Source organism: Bufo bufo, chromosome 1 (genome assembly GCF_905171765.1).
Source record: "Bufo bufo chromosome 1, aBufBuf1.1, whole genome shotgun sequence".
NCBI lineage: Eukaryota > Metazoa > Chordata > Amphibia > Anura > Bufonidae > Bufo > Bufo bufo.
In genome coordinates, this window is record NC_053389.1 from 259,626,109 (window position 1) to 259,650,549 (window position 24,441).

At 45.6% G+C, this 24,441-nt stretch overlaps 1 protein-coding gene across 1 annotated transcript in view; it reads left to right on the forward strand.

Moving 5' to 3' along the window:
- PHF21B (PHD finger protein 21B) overlaps positions 1-24,441 on the forward strand; it is a 140,280-nt gene that overhangs the window by 93,790 nt on the left and 22,049 nt on the right. The window contains exons 5-8 of the mRNA XM_040435193.1: positions 5,120-5,212; positions 16,502-16,846; positions 19,269-19,391; positions 22,620-22,671. Of these exons, the coding sequence (XP_040291127.1) occupies positions 5,120-5,212; positions 16,502-16,846; positions 19,269-19,391; positions 22,620-22,671 (613 nt within the window). The remainder of the gene's footprint in view (positions 1-5,119; positions 5,213-16,501; positions 16,847-19,268; positions 19,392-22,619; positions 22,672-24,441) is intronic.

Here is a 24,441-nt window from a genome sequence, read left to right on the forward strand (position 1 = left end):
ATGCAGCCTGAAGACCTCTCTGAGAATAAGATCGGCCGTCTGTTTGGCTGTGGGTAGGCCTTTGTAGGGGATGAAATGGGCCATCTTGGTGAGACGGTCGACCACGACCAGGATGGTGTTCATCCCTTTTGAAGGAGGAAGGTCTACCACAAAGTCCATGGAGATCGAGCCCCAGGGGCGGGAGGGAATCGGGAGGGGTTGTAACAGACCCACGGGAGAGGAACGAGGAGTCTTATTGCGGGCACAGACCGTGCACGAGGAGATGTACCTCTTGATGTCCTCCTTGTATGTTGGCCACCAGAAGGAGCGGGAGAGAAGCTCCTGGGTCTTTCTTGTGCCAGAATGACCGGCCACCTTGGAGTCATGGTTGAGTTTGAGCACTTCGAGCCGTGCGATTTCTGGTACATATAGTTGTAGGTCCTGATGAAACCAATGACCGTTCTTAAACGTAAGGCTGACATTGCCTGTGGGGTGGGAGAGGAAGGGGTCATTTTCATATCCTTCTTTGATTGTGCCCAGGAGTTCTTTAGAGTAGGTGGCCCCTACGACCCTTCTCTCGGGTAAGATGTTATTTTGGCCCTTGCTACTCTGTGAGGGCTCGGAAAACATTCTGGAGAGGGCGTCAGCCTTGCCGTTTTTTGATCCAGGGCGATAGGTGATGAGATAGTTGAAGCGGGAAAAGAATAGGCTCCATCTGGCCTGTCTGGCTGAGAGTCTCTTAGCGCTGCGGATGAACTCGAGGTTCTTGTGGTCAGTTAGTACGATTATGGGGTTGGTGGCTCCCTCCAGCAGGTGTCTCCACTCGGAGAAGGCATCCTTGATCGCCAGTAGTTCTTTGTTCCCGATGTCATAGTTCTTCTCGGAGGGGGACATCTGGCGGGAGAAATATGCGCACGGGTGTAATAGCATCCTCTCCCCTGTCCGTTGTGACAAAACTGCCCCCACCGCAGAGTCTGATGCATCCACTTCGACTGTAAATGGGAGCTCGGGGTTCGGGTGGATTAGGATTGGGGCAGAAGTGAAGAGGAGTTTCAACTTGGTGAAGGCCTCCTGGGCCTCGGGTGTCCAGGAGAAGGGGACTGCCTTCTTGGTGAGTTAGGTGATTGGTGCTATGACCTTGGAGAAGTTCCGGATAAACTTCCGATAGAAGTTGGCGAAGCCAATGAATCTTTGTATCTCCTTCTCGTTTTTCGGAACGGGCCAGTTCATCACAGCTTGGACCTTCCCCGAGTCCATACTTAGGCCCTCTGGGGAGATGATGTATCCGAGGAACTGAGTGGTGGTTCGCTCAAACTCGCATTTCTCTAGCTTGATATAGAGAGAGTTCTGTCTGAGTCTCTGCAGTACCCTGCGGACGTGTTCGCGGTGCTGCTCGAGGTCTTCAGAGAAGATCAAGATGTCGTCCAGGTAAACGACTACAAACAGATCCAGCATGTCCCTGAGGACGTCGTTAATGAAGTGCTGGAAGGTGGCGGGAGCATTGCAGAGTCCGAAAGGCATGACCAGGTACTCGAAATGACCATAACGTGTCCGGAAGGCGGTCTTCCATTCGTCCCCAGGGCGGATTCGGACGAGGTTGTAGGCCCCTCGAAGGTCGAGTTTGGTGAAGATCTTCGCTTCCCGGAGTCTCTCAAGGAGTTCGTAAATCAGTGGGAGCGGGTACCGGTTTTTTACGGTTATGTCATTAAGCTTTCTGTTGTCTATGCAGGGACGCAGGGAGGAGTCTTTTTTCTCTACGAAGAAAAAGGGGGCTCCCGCGGGTGAGGTGGAGGGCCGGATGAACCCCTTCCTCAGGTCCTCGTCCAGGTACTCTTTCAGAGCCTTGAGTTCAGGCTCTGAGAGGGAGTAGATACTGCCAAAGGGTATTTCGGCCCCGGGCAACAGTTCTATAGGGCAGTCGTAGGGTCGGTGTGGTGGCAGCTTGTCTGCGTTTTTCTTGTCGCAGACATCCTGGAACTCGCGGTATTGAGGGGGTAGCAGATCCTTGACGGATAGTTTAGAGATGGTGGTGTCTTCGGGTGGAAGGACGGGTTTGTGGGAGCAATTTAGCGTGCAGAACTCGGATGGGAATCGTATGCAGCGGGTTTCCCAGTCCACCAAGGGGTTGTGGGTGGCCAACCATGGGATGCCCAAGATCACTGGTAACTTCGGGGAAGCGATCAGAGAGAAGTGGATCTTTTCACGGTGATCTGGTTCTATGAGGAGTTGTAGTTCGGTGGTCTCATGAGTGGCCGGCCCCGAGGAGAGTGGGGATCCGTCGACGGTTTCCAGGTCAACGGGGGCTGCCTTGATTGTCCGTGGAATGTTCTTTTCGCGGGCGAAGGTTAGGTCCATGAAGTTGCCTCCCGCCCGGAGTCTAACATCGCTGAACAGGGGAGTTGTCGCCCCTCAATGTCGATGAGGATGGGGATGATGAAGTGGGATCCATGAGCCGCCGTGTTGTTATTTTCAGGGGCTGCTGGCGGGGTTGGAGTTTGTGGTTACTCCTTTAGCTCCGTGACGGCAATAGTCTTTCGGATCTTATGAGGACATTTGATGGCAAAATGACCCGGCTCCCCACAGTAGAGGCAGAGGTTTTCGGCCAGCCTTCTCTCCTTCTCAGCTGTGGATAGAGACCTACGTAGAGCGTCGACCTGCATAGGTTCAGTTACTGACTGGGGGTCGCGCTGGGCGGTGGAAGAGAAGGAGTAAGTGGGTCTGTGGTCCGAGGACCAGAGTCTTTCTTTCTTCCTCTCGGAGAGTCTTTGATATATCCGGATGCATAACTGAATGAAGTCATCCAGATCGTCCGGGGCCTCAACTCTGGCGAGTTCGTCCTTTATTAATTCTGACAGGCCTCGCCGGAATTGGCTTCTCTGTGCCGCTGGGTTCCAGGTGGTGTCCGTGACCCAACGGCGAAACTCGGCGGTGTATTCGGCGACTGAGCGTCTCCCTTGCCGCAGACCATGTAGTCGCGCCTCGGCTGTCGCACAGCGGTTGGGGTCATCGAAGACTTGGCTCATGGCGGTGATGAAGTTGTTTAGGTTGTCCAGGAGCTGACTGTTAGTCTCCACGTATGGTGATGCCCATTCTAATGCTTCATCCGTCAGGAGATTGACCACGAATAGCACCTTCTTTTTCTGGTGAAGGGGGCCGGGTACATCTGAAAATAGATGCGGCATTGGTTTAGAAACCCCCGATACTGGCGTCTGTCGCCGCTGAATCTTGATGGGAGTGGCATGCGGGTGTCTGCGGGCACGCCGCGGACGTCCAGGAGTTGCCTCTGTAGTTCAATAATCTCCCTCTGTTGGCTCTGGACTACGCCTTGGAGCTGGGCAAATTTCTCCTGATATGTAGTACCAAATTCTTGAAGTTCGGAGACCTGCTTACGCAGAGTGGCCATTGCGGACTCCATAGTTTTGGCTGATTATTCTGTAACTGTCCTACAGGCTCACCTGAGTCAGAGGACCGCTGGCTGGAGGTAGGACTGGGAGTTGAGCTTGACTCCATCCTCAACCCGAAAAGGCCCCACAAGCTCATCTTTGATGATACCAGCCCAAACCAGTACTCCACCTCCACCTTGCTGGCGTCTGAGTCGGACTGGAGCTCTCTGCCCTTTACCAATCCAGCCACGGGCCCATCCATCTGGCCCATCAAGACTCACTCTCATTTCATCAGTCCATAAAACCTTATGTAACTGTCCTACAGGCTCACCTGAGTCAGAGGACCGCTGGCTGGAGGTAGGAGTGGAGCCCAGTGGCAAGGACCGCAGGCAGGTAGTAGGTGCAGGAAGTCTGGCAGAGGCGTAGTCGGTAGGCAGGCGGTGGGTCAGGGCAGGCGGCAGTAAGCGTAGTCAGACAATCCGGATGGCAACGGTGGTAGCAGTTCAGTAGGTAGGGACAAGCAGAAGAGTAGTCGGTAGGCAATTCCTGGTCAGCAGTGGACTTTCAATAGTAACAAGAGCAGCAGATGAGGAGAAGCTTGATCAAGGCTCAGGAGCTCAATAATCAGCAAACTGGAGTGCAAGGGGCTGGACTTATATAGGGAAGTACCAGGTGTGGGGAATCAAGGGTAATGAGCAAGGCTTGGCAAGACTGAGGTTAACTAATAGGCTTCAGGGAGGAATGTCCAGAGAGGACGGTAGCCTAGTAAGCAGGGCTACCGCCTGGGATGTGGCTGGTCATGGGTTCGAATCCCGACACCTTAGAAAAATCAGTCTTGAGATATTTCTTGGCCCAGTCTTGACGTTTCAGCTTGTGTGTCTTGTTCAGTGGTGGTCGTCTTTCAGCCTTTCTTACCTTGGCCATGTCTCTGAGTATTGCACACCTTGTGCTTTTGGGCACTCCAGTGATGTTGCAGGTCTGAAATGTGGCAAGTGGCAGCTGCACGCTTGACTTTTCTCAGTTCATGGGCAGTTATTTTGCGCCTTGGTTTTTCCACACGCTTCTTGCGACCCTGTTGACTATTTTGAATGAAACGCTTGATTGTTCGATGATCACGCTTCAGAAGCTTTGCAATTTTAAGAGTGCTGCATCCCTCTGCAAGATAGCTCACTATTTTTGACTTTTCTGAGCCTGTCAAGTCCTTCTTTTGACCCATTTTGCCAAAGGAAAGGAAGTTGCCTAATAATTATGCACACCTAATATAGGGTGTTGATGTCATTAGACCACACCCCTTCTCATTACAGAGATGCACATCACCTAATATGCTTAATTGGTAGTAGGCTTTCGAGCCTATACAGCTTGGAGTAAGACAACATGCATAAAGAGGATGATGTGGTCAAAATACTCATTTGCCTAATAATTCTGCACTCCCTGTACGCTCAGAATTACCAGCTTCCAGACATTGGGTTGAAAGTCGCCTATGAAACTGTGTTCATACTACCATTGCCCCAAGGAACACTCCTGGGGCGGTACAGCATTAGGAAAACATGGCTGTTTTTTCCCAAAAACAGTGCCACACCTGTTTACGGGATATGCATGGTATTACAGCTCTATTAATTTTGGCTGATCTTCAATACCACACACAACCTATTAGAGGTGTGGTGCTGTTTTGGGAATAAAGCAGCCATGTTTTTCTCTGTATTTTCTTGTCCAAATGCTAACTTTGACTGATCAATTGTTTTCTCTTTTTGAATTAGACATTGGGTACTATAACTGCAGTGCCAATTAAAGTCCCTCAGGTCAGATCCTTGCACAGATTGGCAGGACATGGACCAGCAGTGCTACCTCAGGTAACTAAAACAGTAACTTATTTAACAGTAACTGTTTTCTTAAGATTATTTGCCTGCTTTTTTCATACAGACTGGAACATGTTGAACAGAGTCGTCTCATCATGAGAAAGTGTGCAAGTTATTGACAAGTCTGTTGTACTGCTGGAGGACGATATAAGGCAGGATAGTAAAGGTGGATTTAGACGGGCTGAGGAGCAGCAGATTGCCAGGAAAGAACCACTTCTTCCTGACAGTTGGCTGCTTGTTAAGTGGTAGTGAAGCGTTGCATTTACACACAGCGATCACCTCCACAGTATGAGAACGAGCGATCACAATTGTGATCGCTCATCGTCATACATCTGCATTGTTTCTGGGCTGCAGATCGCTGTTTAGACGATCTCCTGTCCGCAAACAATAATGTAGGTGCCTGCACTAACGATAGTATCACCCAATGAACAAGCGTTTCGCTCGTTCATCGGGTGATCAGCTGCACCTTTAGATGGGCAGATTGTCGGGAACGAACGTTCAATCCCGTCTCAATCCACCTTAAGGCCCCTTGCAGACGAGCGTGAGCGGATTAGGTCCGGATGCTTTGCGAATGCGTTCAATGAAAAATACGCGATTTCACAAGCAAGTTCATTCAGTTTTGTATGCGATCGCGTTCAGTTGTTCAGTTTTTATCGCGCAGGTGCAATGCGATTTAATGCGTTTTGCACGCGCGTGATAAAAAACGGTAGGTTTACAAACAATATCTCTTAGCAACCATCTGCGAAAAACGCATCGCATCCGCACTTGCTTGCGGATGCGATTTTCATTTAGTCCCATTCACTTCCATGGGGCCTGCGTTGCGTGAAAAACACAGAATATAGAGCATGCTGCGATTTTCACGCAATGCACAAGTGATGCGTGAAAAGCAACGCTCATGTACACAGACCCATTGAAATGAATGGGTCCGGATTCAGTGCGGGCGCAATGCGTTCGCATCACTCATTGCACCCGCGTGGAATACTCACTCGTGTGAAAGGGGCCTAACACTATGCATACAGATAAAACTGTTTACAGCTCTTCTGTCATTCCCTGGTCTATGGGGAGGGGCTGTCCCTTATCACTTCCTGGAGATTGTAATAATGACATTCCTCTGTTAATTGACTCCCATTCATTTCAACTGCCACAAAACACACACGCTCACAAGCATACACTACTACATACAATACTGGAAAGAATTGTGTGTCTCCAAAATGGCCGCTCCATTGAAATTTATTTCAAAATAAAAATTAAATAGCTAAAACAAATAAAAAAAGACAAACATTGGAAAAAGATACATTTTTCTCTCTTCAATAAATGAAACTAAAATCACATACAATGGACCTTCACTTTAAGGGAATGCTCCAGGCACCCCTTATGAGCTATGTTATGCCTAGTGCAGATCCTGAGATGGTGGTACATGATTTAGAAATTCAAGAGCAAAGAGAGAATCCCTTTGTCATGCCACGCCCTCTTCAGGCCCAGCACTAGGAATAAGGCCTCTTGCCCATGACAGTATGCCCTTCGAGATATATAGGGTCCGTGAGCGGGACATATGTCCCGGAGCGTCATTGATCGTGCACACGGGAGCGCACAGCATCATAGATTACGTGGGCCACCCGCGGGACTATTGTCCCGCACTCATATGATCATATCTCAGAGGGCATACGGTCCTGGGCAAGAGGCCTTACCCAGTGTATCAGTGTTACCTGGAATGTTCCTTGAATAAGGTTTGTGTGCATGAGGCCTTATTCAACGAACATTCCAATGCATGGGCACCAACCGTTGGGCCGCCGCATGTGGTACGCGAACCCATTCACATGAATGGGGTCCGCGATCCACATCCGACGGTCCGTACCGCAAAAAAGTAGTGCATGCACTACTTTTTTGTGGTGCGGAGGAACAGACAGAAAACCCATGGAAGCACTCCGTAGTGCTTCTGTGTGCTTCTGGTTTGTGCCTTTGTTCCTCACCGCACCGCATCTCCCAGATTGCGGACCCAATTGAATGGGTCCGCATCCGTGATGCCGGGTGCACACGGCTGGTGCCCATGTATGACGGACCTGCTGTTTGCATGGTCCGCCATACAAAATTTATGGTGTTTTTCACATCCTATAAAAACACCTGCTGAAAACACACCCTTAGGCCTCATGCACATGACCGTATTTTTTTCCGTGATCGTTTTTTCGTCCGTGGGTCTTCCTTGATTTTTGGAGGATCCACGGACAAAAAGTTGTTTTGGTGTCCACCTGGCCGTGCGGTGCCAAACGGACCTGTCCTGAATTACAATGCGATATGGTGCAATATGGTGCAATTTCAAACGGATCCGTCCCCCATTGACTTTCAATGTAAAGTCAGGAGTTAATATACCATAGGATCGGAGTTCTCTCCAATCCGATGGTATATTTTAACTTGAAGCGTCCCCATCACCATGGGAACGCCTCTATGTTAGAATATACCGTCGGATTTGAGTTACATCGAGAAACTCAAATCCGACAGTATATTCTAACACAGAGGCGTTCCCATGGTGATGGGGACGCTTCAGGTTAGAATATACTAAAAGAACTGTGTACATGACTGCCCCCTGCTGCCTTGCAGGTGCTGCCAGGCAGCAGGGGGCAGCCCCCCCCCTGTAGTTAACACATTGGTGGCCAGTGCGGCCGGCCCCCCCTCCCCTGTAGTTAACTCATTGGTGGCCAGTGGGCCCCCCTCCCTCCCCTGTAGTTAACTCGTTGGTGGCCAGTGGGCCCCCCTCCCTCCCCTGTAGTTAACTCATTGGTGGCCAGTGGGCGCCCCTCCCTCCCCTGTAGTTAACTCGTTGCTCGTTGGTGGCCAGTGGGCCCCCCCCTCCCTCCCCTGTAGTTAACTCGTTGGTGGCCAGTGGGCCCCCCCTCCCTCCCCTGTAGTTAACTCGTTGGTGGCCAGTGGGCCCCCCCCTCCCTCCCCTGTAGTTAACTCATTGGTGGCCAGTGGGCCCCCCTCCCTCCCCTGTAGTTAACTCGTTGCTCGTTGGTGGCCAGTGGGCCCCCTCTCCCTCCCCTGTAGTTAACTCGTTGGTGGCCAGTGGGCCCCCCCTCCCTCTCCTGTAGTTAACTCGTTGGTGGCCAGTGGGCCCCCCCTCCCTCCCCTGTAGTTAACTCGTTGGTGGCCAGTGGGCCCCCCCTCCCTCCCCTGTAGTTAACTCGTTGGTGGCCAGTGGGCCCCCTCCTCCCTCCCCTGTAGTTAACTCGTTGGTGGCCAGTGGGCCTTCTCCCCTCCTAATTAAAATCTCCCCCTATCATTGGTGGCAGCGGAGAGTACCGATCGGAGTCCCAGTTTAATCGCTGGGGCTCCGATCAGTAACCATGGCAACCAGGACGCTACTGCAGTCACGGTTGCCATGGTTACTTAGCAATTTGTAGAACCATTATACTTACCTGCGAGCTGCGATGTCTGCGTCCGGCCGGGAGCTCCTCCTACTGGTAAGTGACATGACGCAGACATCGCAGCTCGCAGGTAAGTATAATGGTTCTACAAATTGCTAAGTAACCATGGCAACCGTGACTGCAGTAGCGTCCTGGTTGCCATGGTTACCGATCGGAGTCCCAGCGATTAAACTGGGACTCCGATCGGTACTCTCCGCTGCCAACAATGATAGGGGGGAGATTTTAATTAGGAGGGGAGAAGGCCCACTGGCCACCAACGAGTTAACTACAGGGGAGGGAGGGGGGGGCCCACTGGCCACCAACGAGTTAACTACAGGGGAGGGAGGGGGGCCGGCCGCACTGGCCACCAACGAGTTAACTACAAGGGAGGGAGGGGGGCTGGCCGCACTGGCCACCAACGAGTTAACTACAGGGGAGGGAGGGGGGCCCACTGGCCACCAACGAGTTAACTACAGGGGAGGGAGGGGGGCCCACTGGCCACCAATGAGTTAACTACAGGAGAGGGAGGGGGGCCCACTGGCCACCAATGAGTTAACTACAGGGGAGGGAGGGGGGCCCACTGGCCACCAATGTGTTAACTACAGGGGGGGGGACTGCCCCCTGCTGCCTGGCAGCACCTGCCAGGCAGCAGGGGGCAGTCATGTACACAGTTCTGTTAGTATATTCTAACCTGAAGCGTCCCCATCACCATGGGAACGCCTCTGTGTTAGAATATACTGTCGGATCTGAGTTTTCACGAAGTGAAAACTCAGCTCTGAAAAAGCTTTTATGCAGACGGATCTTCGGATCCGTCTGTATTAAAGTAACCTACGGCCACGGATCACGGACGCGGATGCCAATCTTGTGTGCATCCGTGTTCTTTCACGGACCCATTGACTTGAATGGGTCGGTGAACCGTTGTCCGGCAAAAAAATAGGACAGGTCATATTTTTTTGACGGACAGGATACACGGATCACGGTCTCGGCTGCAAAACGGTGCATTTTCCGATTTTTCCACGGACCCATTGAAAGTCAATGGATCCGCGAAAAAAAACGGAAAACGGCACAACGGCCACGGATGCACACAACGGTCGTGTGCATGAGGCCTAACTAGAACATGCTATGTTTTAGAAACAAAAAATTCCCAAACTGCTAAAAACGCTCACCTGCAATACAAAAACACCCCTACAAAATATTAGTATGTACTGCATTTTATGAGACATTATATACCTTAAAGGGGTTTTCTCTGATTACTATGTTTTTTTAGCAGATATGCTCATGTAGTTGCTTTGGCTACTTTCCCACTCGCGTTTTGGTTTTCCGTTTGTGAGATCTTTTCAGGGCTCTCACAAGCAGTCCAAAATGGATCGTTTTACATTCTAATGCATTCTGAATGGAAAAGGATCCGCTCAGAATGCATCAGTTTGCCTCCGATCAGTCACCATTCCACTCTGGAGGCGGACACCAAAACGCTGCCTGCTTGACGAAACTGAGCCAAACGGATCCGTCCTGGCACACAAAGTCAATGGGGACGGAACCGTTTTCTCTGACACAACCTGGCACAATAGAAAACTGATCCGTCTCCCATTGACTTTCAATGGAGTTCATGACGGATCCATCTTGGCTATGTTACAGATAATACAAACGGATCCGTTCATGACGGATGCATGCATTTGTATTATTGTAACGGATCCGTTTTGGCAGATCCATGACGGATCCACCCAAAACGCGAGTGTAAAAGTAGCCTTACCTCATGTACATCTTCCTCCATGTTTGTTCTTCAATTTGGACTCTGCTGATCTCTTTTCACCAAACAAATCCCTCTGGTTTGTTTCCATCCTGTATGTAGAACTTACTGTTCCTGTATCCAACCAAACCCATGATGCACTTCTTCCTTCTCTGCCAGAGCACTAGCACTAGTGCCCCTAACAATGCCCAGCCAGTTTATAGCTCCTCCCACCCACCATGTTACATAGACACTCCTTCCCTATCACTGCCCTTAACAAAGCCCAGCCAGTTTATAGCTCCTCCCACCCACCATGTTACATAGACACTCCTCTATCACTGCTCCTGTTACTGCCCATGGACATAACATCATAGGAAATAAGAAAGATCTGCATGGACATGGTCATGCCCAGAATGGAAGATAGGCGCAGTAAAGGTAAATGGAATGCATTACAAAATTACAGCTATCTTTATAAATGTTAAGTATATTTATGTAAACCAGAAAACTCCTTTACGCTAACATCTAGCCACATAACAAAACTAAAACATTGTTAAAAGTACTGGAAAAAAATCCAAAACACAGAGAAAACCAACAAGAAATGCAAAAATGTCCCCAAAAAACTGTGTGAAACTACCCTTTCTGACTATGTACACCTCTGACATTATTACGCCAAGGACAAATACACAGGCATATGGTATGTCCTCTTTTTAATAGATATGACGGATTTGTCAAGCTCCTGGCCACTAAAAGCTTTTTTTCCCCATCTAAATGATATTCCTGAGAGCGCTGATTATTTTCCCATTGGTTCACTGTCTAGCTCAAGCTCCTGCACAGAGGTGAACCGCCACCCCCCTGTATAATTGCTAGGTGTATTCCATTAGAATTCAAATGAATGTGTATAGACAATTATTACTTTCGCTCCTCGTTTAAGCAGTCAACCACTTATTCAGATTCACAAGGACAAGAGCTGCGAATGTTATAATGACAAGCTTGCCAACACTGCAAACGTCTCTAACAAAGACTGTGCCTTAATCAAAAATTAACAACTTAAGACTAATGCTGCAATAACTAGCGACTGCAGCACTGAACCGAATACATTGTAATTAGTATTACAGAAATTAATATCATGGAAATCAATACATTCTAGAACAGGTTTAGCATCTTAGCCTACACTCTAAGGGGAGCAATTATCAAGACCGGCGTTTTCTTCCCGCTGCACCTCCAAAGGGTGTACCAAATTTATGCAGAGGTGCAAGCCTCTCATAGAGTTAGAGCATCCTACCGCCGGCCGTTTTGCTTTTTTCAAGTTTTCTGGCATGAATAAAGATAAATGGTTTCTGTTTCTGTCGTGAATAAAATTTTATGTTGTAGACCTGCTACGATGCCACCTCCCTGCCTCCGACATGCCACCTTTTCTTGTGATGTCTGAAAAGTGGCATACATCACATAGTAAATGTCCCCCTATTTCTTTATGAACACCATTGTCCAGGTCAAAAATGCTAGACTGATAGGTTTCCTGATAGGCATGATCTTTATAGTGGCTGGCACTACTTTATTCTTACAACTCCAGATCCCCTATGTGACATGGGGGAAGAGGGGGGAGGGGGGATTATCAATCAATTTGTGCCAGTATCTTAGCCTAGAAAAGTTGCAAATGATGGCTCACATAATAGTTGTGCTAAGATTTGTAATTTTTTTTTTGCCATTTGCCAGTTTCTGAAAGGTGACAAGAAAAGTGGGTGAAGTTACTAAATGGTTTTAGTGCAAATCTAAGGCCCCCTGCAGACCAGCGAGAATTCAGCGCGGGTGCAAAGCGTGATGCGAACGCATTGCGCCCGCACTGAATCCGAACCCATTGATTTCAATGGGTCTGTGTACATGAGCGAGGTTCTTCACGCATCACTTGTGCGTTGCGTGATAATCGCAGCATGTTCTATATTCTGCGATTTTCCCGCAATGCCGGCCCCATAGAAGTGAATGGGGCTGTGTGAAAATCGCATCGCTTCTGCAAGCCAGTGCGGATGCGATGCGTTTTTCACTGATGGTTGCTAAGAGGTGTTGTTTGTAAACCTTCAGTTTTTTATCACGTGCGTGCAAAACGCATTAAATCACATTGCACCCACGCGAAAAAAACTGAGCAACTGAACGGAATCGAAGACAAAACTGACTGAACTTGCTTGTGAAATTGCGCATTTTTCACTGAGCGCATCCGCAACGTATCCAGACCTATTTCGCTCACGCTCGTCTGCAAGGGGCCTAAGCCTGCTCATAGCAGATATAGATTTCATTTTCTACCTTTAGGACAGTCCAAGATCTGCCAAATTTATTAGCCACTTAGGGGGTCATTTATTATGGGAAGTACAACACCTTTTGTCTTACTTTTGTCGCAGATTTGGTCGCAAAGGGGAATTGTGGCTGAATGTGCGGCTTTTCCCCGGCCATACCACTTTTCCGAGGTGGTGGAAAAAGGGGGAGTGACTCGTCTGATTCATCATTATCTACTCCTCTTTTTGGTGTAGAAAATGACTTAGCAAGGGAGCTGGTGTAGATGTAAGAAAGTCACACGGCCGCTGGTAAAGCGCCTAAGTTATAGAGAGGCCAGCCTCTACATAACTTAGGCGCATCAAGCAGCAGTGGACGTGGACTAAGATCGGTGTCTAAATTGCTGATCAATCAATGTCCCCCTTAGACTTTATACAACGGGGCTCCAGTCTTGCCATAGGAGTGGGTCCTATGGGTGGGACCTGCTCCTATTGGACATTTATAACATATCCTGAGGATATTGTATAAACGTCCAGATGGGAATGACCCTTTAAATCAGACATCCGTCCGGCTGTAAGACGACTGACTGCAGCATCAGCCTTCATCCATTCTTCTGTCTGAAGTATGAGGCTAAGCACACCGAAACCCAAACATGAAAATGGAAAGGATCAGGAGAAAATTAACCCCTTTGTTTCCTCTAAAATGTCTACATACTGATGAACACGGAGAACAAGCTTACTACATCTCTTACTCATTTCTAGGCCTGCTGTGTAGCAATTATACAAGAAAGACTACATTTTGTTTATTACTCTTGGATGTTGATTTTTTGCATTCCACATCCCAGTGTCCCATAAAACGCTGTTGTTAAATCTATAAATTATAATGGGCGATCGCTTTAAAAGAGATTTTATTTTTTATTATGTGCTCCAGCACTACCCCCTATGAGGAAAATGAGAATTATTTGCCAAGTATATGCTGCTTAGTGTTTGTCACATGTTCTGTGGATGTTACTGAATGATGTTTGGCTGGATGTTTATGGTAACGTTCAATATTTGAAAGACTTTTGCTATCATTTTCTAAAAATTACTGTTTTAATACCAAATACGCATTCTGTCCTTGAGGAAAATAATTATCTGTTATCTGTTGTGGGGGTTAGGAAACCTGCGGATCTTCAGCTGTTGTAGATTTTATGTGTCAATTGTAGTTGTTACGGCACACTGAGACTTATAGTATGTTACCTTTTTTATGTATTTTTGCATGATATATAGCAGGATTTTACCTCTGCAAAATTGGCTGCGTATTCTGCATCAGGAATGCCGCGGTTTTTCACTTTGAATGCTGCATGCCCGCTTAGTTCTACCACTGAACCACCAATGCCAGTCCTGGCATTGGTGGTTCAGTGGTAGAATGCCCGCTTAGCGTTTAACCCTATGGAATAGTGCTAAATCGTTCAGCAGACACCAGCCGCGGTTTCCTGCATCTTTCCAAACACGATGCCAAGAAGGGACATGGTTGTGGTTTGAAACAATGGCACATCCATACCAAAAGGGAGGCGAATGGCTACGAAGTCGTCCATTAAAAACATTAGGAAGCGGATCCCATGCATCTGCCACCAGAATCTTGGTGCAGAGTCCAGCAAAATACGCAGTGTGAACAAGGATTTGGATTTAAAAAAAAGATTGCTATTTCCCCAAAACATCTCCACTTTAGGCCTCATGCACACGGCCGTTGTTTGGGTCCGCATCCGAGCCGCTGTTTTGGCGGCTCGGATGCGGACCCACTCACTTCAATGGGGCCGCAAAAGATGTGGACAGCACTCTGTGTGCTGTCCGCACCCGTTGCTCCGTTCTGTGGCCCCGCTAAAAAAATATAACATGTCCTATTCTTGTCCGCGCATTTATATTGAAGGCTGTCCGTGCCGTTCCGCAAATTGCGGAACGCGCACAGACGCCATCCGTGTTTTGCGGATCCGCGATTTGTGGACCGCAATGCACACCACGGTCGTGTGCATGAGGCCTTAGGCTGTAGGCTTCATCTGGTATGGCAGCGTAGCCCCATTTATTTTATTTAATTGAGAGTGTGGTGCAACACCAGACACAGTCTATGAACAAGTGACATTTGTAAAAAAAACAACAAAAAAACCAATCTGAATATCCCATCAACCCTTTTTCCGACTTCTACCGTACATGCATGGTGAAGCAAACGGGTACTTCCCCCACACTATACATGTATTGTGCAGTGACGACACAAGCTCAGGGACTGATCCAGCATGCAGCAGGTGTCAGCTGTATATTATAGCTAACCCCTTGTTGCAAATGATCACATGTTAAAGGCCCCTGGTATGGCTAGAAAAATAGGTTAAAAAAGTTTAATAGAAATGCAAAAAATAAGAAAAATATGCACTTCTTCCACTTCTTCCAAAGATGGGCAGAGCTTCATCAATCTGCAATTAAGAAGAAAATAAATAAAATAAAAATTAAGTAAAAAAAACAACAATATAATTGGTATCACCATATCCATAACAACTCATACTATAACGTTATCATGTTATTTCACACACTTGATGAATGCTGTAAACAAATATAAAAAAAAAATGTCAGAACATCTTTTTCTGCTTATCCCGCCTACCAAAAATGAAGAAAAAAAATCTAAAAAATCATATGAACCCGAAAGTAGTACAAATAAAAACTACAGCTAGAGTGTGGCAAAAAAAAAAAAAAAACACATGCACACAGGACTTTTTTTTCTCATTTAAAATAACGGATCTCACACGGGAGTGTCTAAAACAGATGCAAAATGTGCATAAATTACCATAATGGATGCTTAAAATACAGAATCTATTTTTTCTTTCTTGAAAAAATGGTGATGTGAACCTAGCCTAAAATGGTTTAGGTCTTTGAAAGTTTATTAGTAAAACATAAAAAATATTGAAATTTGGCATATCCATAATCATTCTGATCCACATGACATGTCATTTATATGGACAGTGAGTGCTGCAATGCCAGTGCTTTGTTCATTCTGTCAAAAAACATGGAATAAAAAGTGATTTAATATGTACTCTGAAATGGTTCCAATGAAAATTACAGCTCATCCTGCAAAAAAGCAAGTCCTAGAATTATGAAAAAAACAAGCTACTAACAGTCAACAGAGAATTAAACAAGTTATGCTATAGCAGTACAAAAACAAGTGATCTGTTTTTTAAAGCAGCTTAGTTATTATGCAGAAGTGATAAAACATAAAAACTCAAAAAATATGGATACATCATAATTGTTTTTCTATGCTATATCCTACCAGAAAGGGTTACTAAAGGTTAATCAATACGGTATATTTACATCAGTATGATGGCTTAAAAAATATAACTGGTCCCACAAATAAAAACTCTAAAAAAAATTACTAGATCACTGGCTGTGGCGGTGAGGGGTTACAGAGTATCTCCCAAGAAAAAAAATAATTGTAAATGGCTTTTGGGTAGATATTACCAACTTAAAGAGAACCTCTCACCATACGCATGCAGTCCAAATTGCAGACAGCATGTTACAGAACCTGAGGAGCTGAGCAGATTGCTATATAGTTATGTGGGAAAAGATTCAGTATAACTTTTAATTTATTTATTTACATCCCTGCTCTTTCAAGCTTAAGAGTCATGTGGGCAGTCCTACTTAAAGGGGGTGTATAATCTTGTACATTGGGGGCTCATTGCTAGGATATGCCCCCAGTGTCTGATAGGTGCGGGTCTCACATTTGGTTGGGTAGACCATGGACCCCGAAGTGTTGAGTTCTCGTTGTGATTGCTACTTTCGCAGTCTCCATACCCAACCAACTCAATTTTATTTTTCATTACAAATAATTTGATCTTACTTACTTACATATGAGTTTTTATACATTTTATTACAGGTTAGGCCAAAGACTCTGATTCCAGAAAGCCTTCCCATCTCCCTCTGCAGAGACCAGCCTTCTAAACAACCCCCTACATTTCAAAAGGCCACGGTGGTCAGTATCAAAAACCCCAGCCCAGCCCTTCCCACTGCCAACAACACCGTCAGCCACCTCCAGGCTTCCAACGGCCAATCTCAGAGCTCACTGGAACCAACAATTTCTTCGCCTCTAAGTAGTGGAGGTGTGGCCTACGCAATTATATCCACCTCGCCAAGCAATGCAAACCCAATTAACACCAGCAACGTTTCTGTGGTCAATGATGGCATCAAAGTTCAACCGCTCCTAATCAGCGCTGACAGCAAGGTAGGTTGAATCCGTTTTTTTACATTTTTTTCATCTACAACTCCAATTCCAAAAAAGTTGTAACACTGTGTAAAATGTAAAGAATTGTAAATAAAAAGTTATTGCAATGATTCATAAATCTCCTAGACCTATATTTTTTCCACAGTTGATCATAGAACACATATCACATTTTACAATTTCATGAACTCGTTAAGAACTTGATGCACCTCAAAAAAGTTGGGACAGGGGTAATAAAATGGTGGAAAAGTAAGCTAATAAAAAAACAGCTGGAGGAGGAATATGCTACTAAGCCACATAAAAAGAAGCAAAGATGGGCAGAGCTTCATCAATCTGCAAAAAACTGTCTAAACATTGTTGAACAATTTAGAAAGATGTTTCTCAATGTAAAATTGCAAATACTTTGAATATCCCACTGTCTACAACACAAAATATCACCAAAATTTTTTGAGAATCATCAGATATCCGTGTGCTCAAGGGACAAAGCCGTCTGTCAATATTGGATGCTTGTGATCTACTGGACCTCAGGTGGAACTGCATTAAAAACAGGCATGATTCTGTACTGTAATTCACTGCATGGACTAAGGAACACTTCCAGAAATCATTGTCTGTGAACACACAAATGCAAGTTAAAGCTGTATCATGCCAAGAAGAAGCCATATGTCAACATGATCCAAAATGTTTATTTAAAATGGACTGAGGCAAAATGGAAATCTGTTCTGTGGTCAGATGAATAACAATGTGAAATTATTTTTGGAAATCACAAGAGCTGTGTTCTGCAGACTTAGGAGGAGAGGGACCATCCAGCTTGTTATCAGCATCCAGTTCAGAAGCCTGTATCTCTGATGTTATGGGGTTGCATTAGTGCCTTTGACATGGGCGGCTTACATATCTGGAAAGGCACTATCAATGCTAAACAGTATATAGAGGTTTTAGAACAACATATGTTCTTATCTATAAGTCTCTTTCAGGGAAGGCCTTGTGTATTTCACCAAGACAATGCATGAAATTGTAAAATGTCTCAATTTCAACATCTGATATGTGTTCTATGTTCTATTGTGAATAAAATATGGGTCTATGAGATTTGTTTTTATTTACATTTTTTTGCATTTTGCGTCCCAAGTTTTTGGGAATTGGGATTGTAAATTCTTGATGACCATTTGTCAAGGTATAAATATAACATAGAGGCAAACTGCAGTTTCTATGGGAATGAGAAAGGGAGCCTAAACCTGGTTGGCCCTCTTCCCTTTGCTATTGGATGGCAAAAACCTGTGCAGGACTACACTGTCCTAGAGGAACTATGAGGGAACTATGAGGCTATGTATGTTAATTTGCCCATCTAATCGTGAGGAGGACCGATGTTATGTTTTGTCGTCTGATTTGTGCTTTCATGCCACACTTTTTAGCTGCATTTCCAGCACTGTCTCATGTATAAGCTTCTATGGATGATCTTTAGACCATCAGTTGACATCTTTAAGCAAACCTATGACTAGATGAGTTCTATGTGCTATGGACATCGTTTGATTGTGCAACTCACTCTTCTTTCAATACAGGCTTCTGGTTCATGAACAGCCCACATTCCTTCACATCAGGATCACTTTAGGGAAGCTATAAGATTCTAGCAATGAACCCATCTAATGTAGAATTCATTTAATGTAAGGGTATAGGTCAGCGGTTTCCTACTGGTGGCTCTCCAAGCTGTTGCAAACTTCAACGCCCAGCATACCTAGAGCCATGTAACCATGTACTTAAAGGGAATGTGTGATCAGAAAATAACCTATTTAAATCATGTTTTTATGTTTAATATATTTTTTAAGAATTTCCGATGATGTTATTTTTAATTTTCCATGTCAATATCTATATTTAAACAAATAACATAAAATCCTGCAGTTTTCGCACTGGCCACTAAGACTAATAATAAGCGCCACTTCTTGGCCTGTACAGATCACTTTACTGCAGTTACTTGCTTATCTATACACTGAGGTGATATTACAGAAAGGATTAGAATGATAGATAAGACAGGATCCACCATTCACAATAGGTAATTGTCAAAGCTCATCTATTCTTTCCTTGTACAATGCCCTCTGCGAGGTCACAGAGCATGCCTAGAAAACTCTCCCATAGAAGTCTATAGGGTCCCCTCGAGACCATTGTGTCTATGGCCAATGGGGCTGCCATAAAGCAATTTTCTTAATGCTTTATAAGTGCTGTTAAGGACAGCTCAGACAAGATGGGCGCCCCCATAATCATGTTCAGAAAATAAAATAACACAATCTGCAATCAGAAAACAAAAACAGAATAGGAAAAAAGGATGTGCGCTGCTATCTGGGTTTAACTGGCAAGTCTTTACTTTGGTCATTATTTTCCAATTAATGATTTTAGAACACCACTTTTTTTTTAATCAAGACTGTGTCATGTGTTTTAGGTAATTATCATACAACCTCAAGTTCAGAGCCAACCAGAGATCAAAACAAAAATTAAGAAACCTTGTGAAGAACCTCCTCAGGGACCCCCAGCTACCAAAAAGAAAAAGGAGGAAAATCCTGAGGTAATACTTGAGCTTAGTACTCATTGGTTAATTTTGTTCCTCAACAAAGAGATGTTGTTTCTTTTTTATGACAGGACCATATCCCTAGTGTGTCTTTTTACTCTGGAAGACCTGACATATGCAAGAGTTCTGCAGACAGCCCATTGACTTCAATAGGAACTTTCTAATGTCCATGTCAATTGCAGGGGATTGCCAGATTCCTACCACTGTTCAGCTTATAGCTGGTAGACCCTTCTCAAACAGGATTGTCAAGAACAGACAATTAGAGATGGCCTTGCGGTTCGCCCGGCGGTCGTTTCGCGGCAAACTTTGCGTGTTCGCGATTCGCCATATTCTTTTACATTGTGAAGAACTTTGACTCATGACACATCCATCAGGTGGTACAGGACAGCCAATTGAGACATTTCAGCACATGGACATACCCCCTACCTTATAAATAAACCTGATCTGGCCTCCATTTTACATTCAGTGTTTTGCCAGTGTAGGGAGAGGTTGCTGTGTGGAGCAGGGACAGGCTGTTAGGGACACCAAATGCTAGCTAATAGGGCCACAAAGGTAATTTTAAGCACTAGTATAGGTGTACTATCGATATGTGTGATACACAGAGGGGTGCAATATACTTATAATATACTTTTATAATGAGTCAAAAACACATAGATCTAAATAGTGATTATCTGGAAGTCAGGGGCGTATAGGCTAGGGGCTTACTAGGGCCATTTTTATATAGGGTAAGGTTCCGGACGGGGTCGCTCTTATCAGGGAGGGTGGTCTGTGGTTAGGCTATCAGGGCCAGAATAGCACCCCCCTGTAGGGCAATATCAGGGACAGTTCTTTGTCCAACCTGTCCTTCAATACCACATCATCATCTAGCCCAGGGATGGATGTTTTTTTGCTTTCCCTCCTGGATTCATCGATGTGCACTGGAACCCCCCGGATTGTGGTAGGACATATGGTTTCTGATTTGGTGCCGCCGAGCAACTGATTTAGTGCCGCCGAGCACTTGTTATTGCCTACCACATCTATGCTTTTTGGTTAACTTTAATAATTTAATATATTTTCATTTTGACGGATATCTTTTCCATTTACACGTCCGCAAAATGGGTCCGCATCTGTTCTGCAATTTTGCGGAACGGGCGCAGACCCATTCATTTTCAATAGGGCCAGAATGTGCTGTCCGCATTTGCGGATCCACATCTGCATTTGCGGATCCACATCCGCATTTGCGGATCCGCACTTCCGCATCTGTGCTTCCGTTTCCGCCAAAAAATAGAACATGTCCTATTCTTGTCCACAATTGCAGACAAGATTAGGCATTTTCCATTATAGTGCCGGCGTTGTGCGGTCTACAAATTGCGGAATGCACATTGCCGGTGTCCATGTTTTGCGGATCCGCAAAACACTTACGGACGTGTGAATGGACCCTCCTAGTAAAATTATTAAAGGTTACGTTTTATCTTCATGTATATTCTAATGGATTGCCTTCCTTGTACAATGTTATAATATACTTTCTATGTTAGAAAGTATATTATAGTGCATTTGTATTGTGCGGCAGTTGTGTGCGGTTCTGCAGGTATATAGAGGGACAAGCGTTATTGGAACAAATAATTTCTACTGGTGTGATATACCAGTCATCCCCCAAAAGAACAGATTGAAGCGGGGTGTTATATACCAATATACTTTCTTTATAGTGCATTTGGGTACTGTATAGTGCATTTGCGCATGCGCGTACGCGAAAATTGAATTGCCGATATTTCGCATTGAAAAAAAAAATGAATGGAGATCGGAAATTTTAATAATACATCTGGTATGTCACTGTCCATGTTGTGGGACAATTTGTGCACTTCTAGTAATTATTTCTTGGCTGCAAATATGAGCTGAAGGTTTTTCAGGTTCGCCTGCCATTAAAATGAATGGGACCCGCCGCAAACTTGTGGTTCGCAAACATTTGAACGTGTTCGCACGATCGCAAACCATCCCGGCAGATGCTCGTCCATCACTACAGACAATCAATTTAGTGTACTCCTAATGCTGCTGCCACCTCCAGACTCTGTCATTGGGCCACTCTGTGGCCTCCTTCTGGTGCTGCTTCCACCTCACCACTATGTCATAGGGCCAGTCTGTGGACTTCTCAAGCTGTTCCCACCCTCCCCACTTCATGACTGGGCCACTATTTTTCCTTTCGGCCTGGCTGACATCATCATTTATTTGACCCTTCTTCTGATCTGTCAGAAGGAAGAAAAAATTTGACACACAACGGATCCTGTCTATGTAACAGCTGTAAGGCTTGCATGACATGGTCCCTATTTTGCATCAGAATTGGCTTATGATTTGGTAGCCAAAAGCAGGAGTGGGTACAAAACACAGAAGACATGCAAATATTCCATTCACGTGTCATCTCAGTTTTGGATCCTCTCCTGTTTTTTTTGGCTTTAGCAATACTGATGATTACTGACCAAATGCTGACCGAGTGAAGGCGGATGCTCCACAGACAGGATCCGTTTTTTGGGGGTTATTGTTCTGACGGATCAGAGGAAGGACAAAATAATCAGTGATGTCAGCACAAACTTACTGCTGACACCCTCTCCACTCTGTCAGGGGGGCCCTATTTGTATAAGCATTTAATAGAACAGGTGTGGAATCAGCTGCCGACGGTGTAAAAGTGCGCTTCTTCTTGACGCCAACATTGACCTGTAAGGCTGAGTTCACACTTGAGTTATTTGGTCAGTTTTGGCCCCGTAACTGCCCAAATAAGTGAAGTGTGCAGTGATTCTAAGAGCGACGCCTGTCATTTGCATGTCATACTGACTCACAGTATTGTTTTACTACCACAGCAGACTCCCTATGCGTGTTACTGCAAGGCACAGTGTTCTACACCACTATAAAGCCAGGAAATATACTTTTTGGCACGATTCGCCACAAATAAATTCTGATCGAACCAAATTTTTTCGAAAAATTCAGCGAACCGGCCGAATCGAATTTCTGAGAAATTCGCTCATCTCTAACATCACGCTGTCCACAGGTTGCGTGTGATATTGCAGATCAGTCCCATTCACTGAACTGAGCTGAACTGTAACACCACACACATCCCATGGAAAGGTATGGTACTTTTTTTTTCTTAAGAAAATACAGCCTTAGAACACCACCTTCCCATTCACTCTCTCCTTTAATGACATTGAACATGATCTCAATGTGTATTAATGTTAATTCTGTTTCCGTCCTTCTCCCCAGAAAATTGCCTTTATGGTAGCACTAGGCCTTGTTACAACAGAACATCTGGAAGGTGAGTTATACTTCATGGCTTTTGTATATTGTCTTTAGTATTCTTTTAAGCTGTTTTTAGATCTGTTACTAGAAAAGCTGGGTGACAAAAATATCCGGCATGAAAGTTCCTAAATCTGTTACCCAAATTTTCAAAGCCCTAAAAGGCGAACCAACAGTGATAGTAGAATAGAGGATGTTTCACTGTAGATTTATCGCCACCATTACAGTCCCAAAATTGGCTATTACACAGCTTCCCCAGATCCCAAAAAGGCAATTTGAGCATACTTATCACCTTTAAATTGTGAAAATTTTTATATTTTTGTCCACTTTTGTGGTGCGGTTTACAGGATACTCCCTTAAAAATGGGACTGTAGGTAAGTATGTTACAATGATACTAGAGCAAAACATAATTTACTTCATGGGAAAGGTTGAACCCTTATGAAATGCTTCAGGAGCCACCTGAATGGCAAATATGCATGGATAAGCAATGATGGCAGTGAATGGGGTTGTATCAAGGAATGGATGTGCTCATAGGCACATTAGGCCTAATGCATATTAAGGGAAATGGGGGGGGATTTATCATAGACCAGCATTTTTACGCCAGTCTGATATTTCCTACGCTGCTGGAAGATGAGCCTAATTTATGCTTCGTCATAAATTAGGTGCATCCTCTAGCATTTTTTGTGCCTAAAGTGAAATCTATGCCAGCTTGGAGCTGGTCTACATTTTAGTCTTCTTTTTGCCAGAAAACTGGGGCAAAACAATAAAAATTCGTTGGGCTTGCTGGCCCCGTCTTCTCCACACTCTTCTTGTGAAAATGGCAAGAGCGGCATAGAAACGCCACTTCTGCCTAAAATTAGATACAATGGCATTTAAAAAGTTGCAGACATGAGGTTTGCAACTTTTTTACACCAGAAAACTGGCAGTATATGTTAGGCTACTTTCACACTAGCGACAGCCTTCTCCGGCAGGCTGTTCCGGCGGGGGAACACCCTGCTGGATCCATACTGCCATTAATGCACCGTGCCGCCAGAAGTCCGCTCCGGCCCCATGGACAACATGCCAAGAGGCGGCCGGAATAAAACTCCAACATGTCATAGTTTTATTCTGGCTGCCTCTCGGCATGTTTGCCGTTCTGCGGTCAGACCTCCGGCCCGCCCCCATTATAGTCAATGGGGCCGGAGCGGACTTCTGGCAGCACAGTGCACTAGCAGCAGCACGGATCAGGCAGGCTGTTCCCGGAACAGCCTGCCGGAGAAGGCTGCCACTAGTGTGAAAGTAGCTTTAAGTAGGTACAGTGCTGTGTTATTGAGAGGAGGCTATCGAGGGGTAGGCTGCAGAGGCCGCTACATGTTGTGAGGCGCGTACCGCTCTACCAAAAAATATGAAAACCATACATGATGTAAGTCGTGGTTGACTTTAAGGGGTTATCCAAGACCTATAATGCCCCCCCCCCATATGCTTAGGCCCCTCACACACAATGTACACAATGTCCTATCCGCATGACGGGGATATGCAGAGGCGGCCATGCCAGCATCAGAAGCTAAGCAGGTGGTGGGGATCGAGGTAAGTACAATCTGTGTGAGGGACCCAGGTATATGGGGGGGGGGGCATTATAGGTTGTGGATAACCCCTTTAACTGGTGGAGTCTAAGAAGTCAGACAGTCTGTGCCTACAGGTTCCTGAAAGTCTTGAACGGCATATTTGACTAGCTAAGCAGCAAGGCCAGCATGGGGAATCTATAGTTAAATATATTTGCCTTTCAGGAGGTTGGGAAAGCTTGGTAACA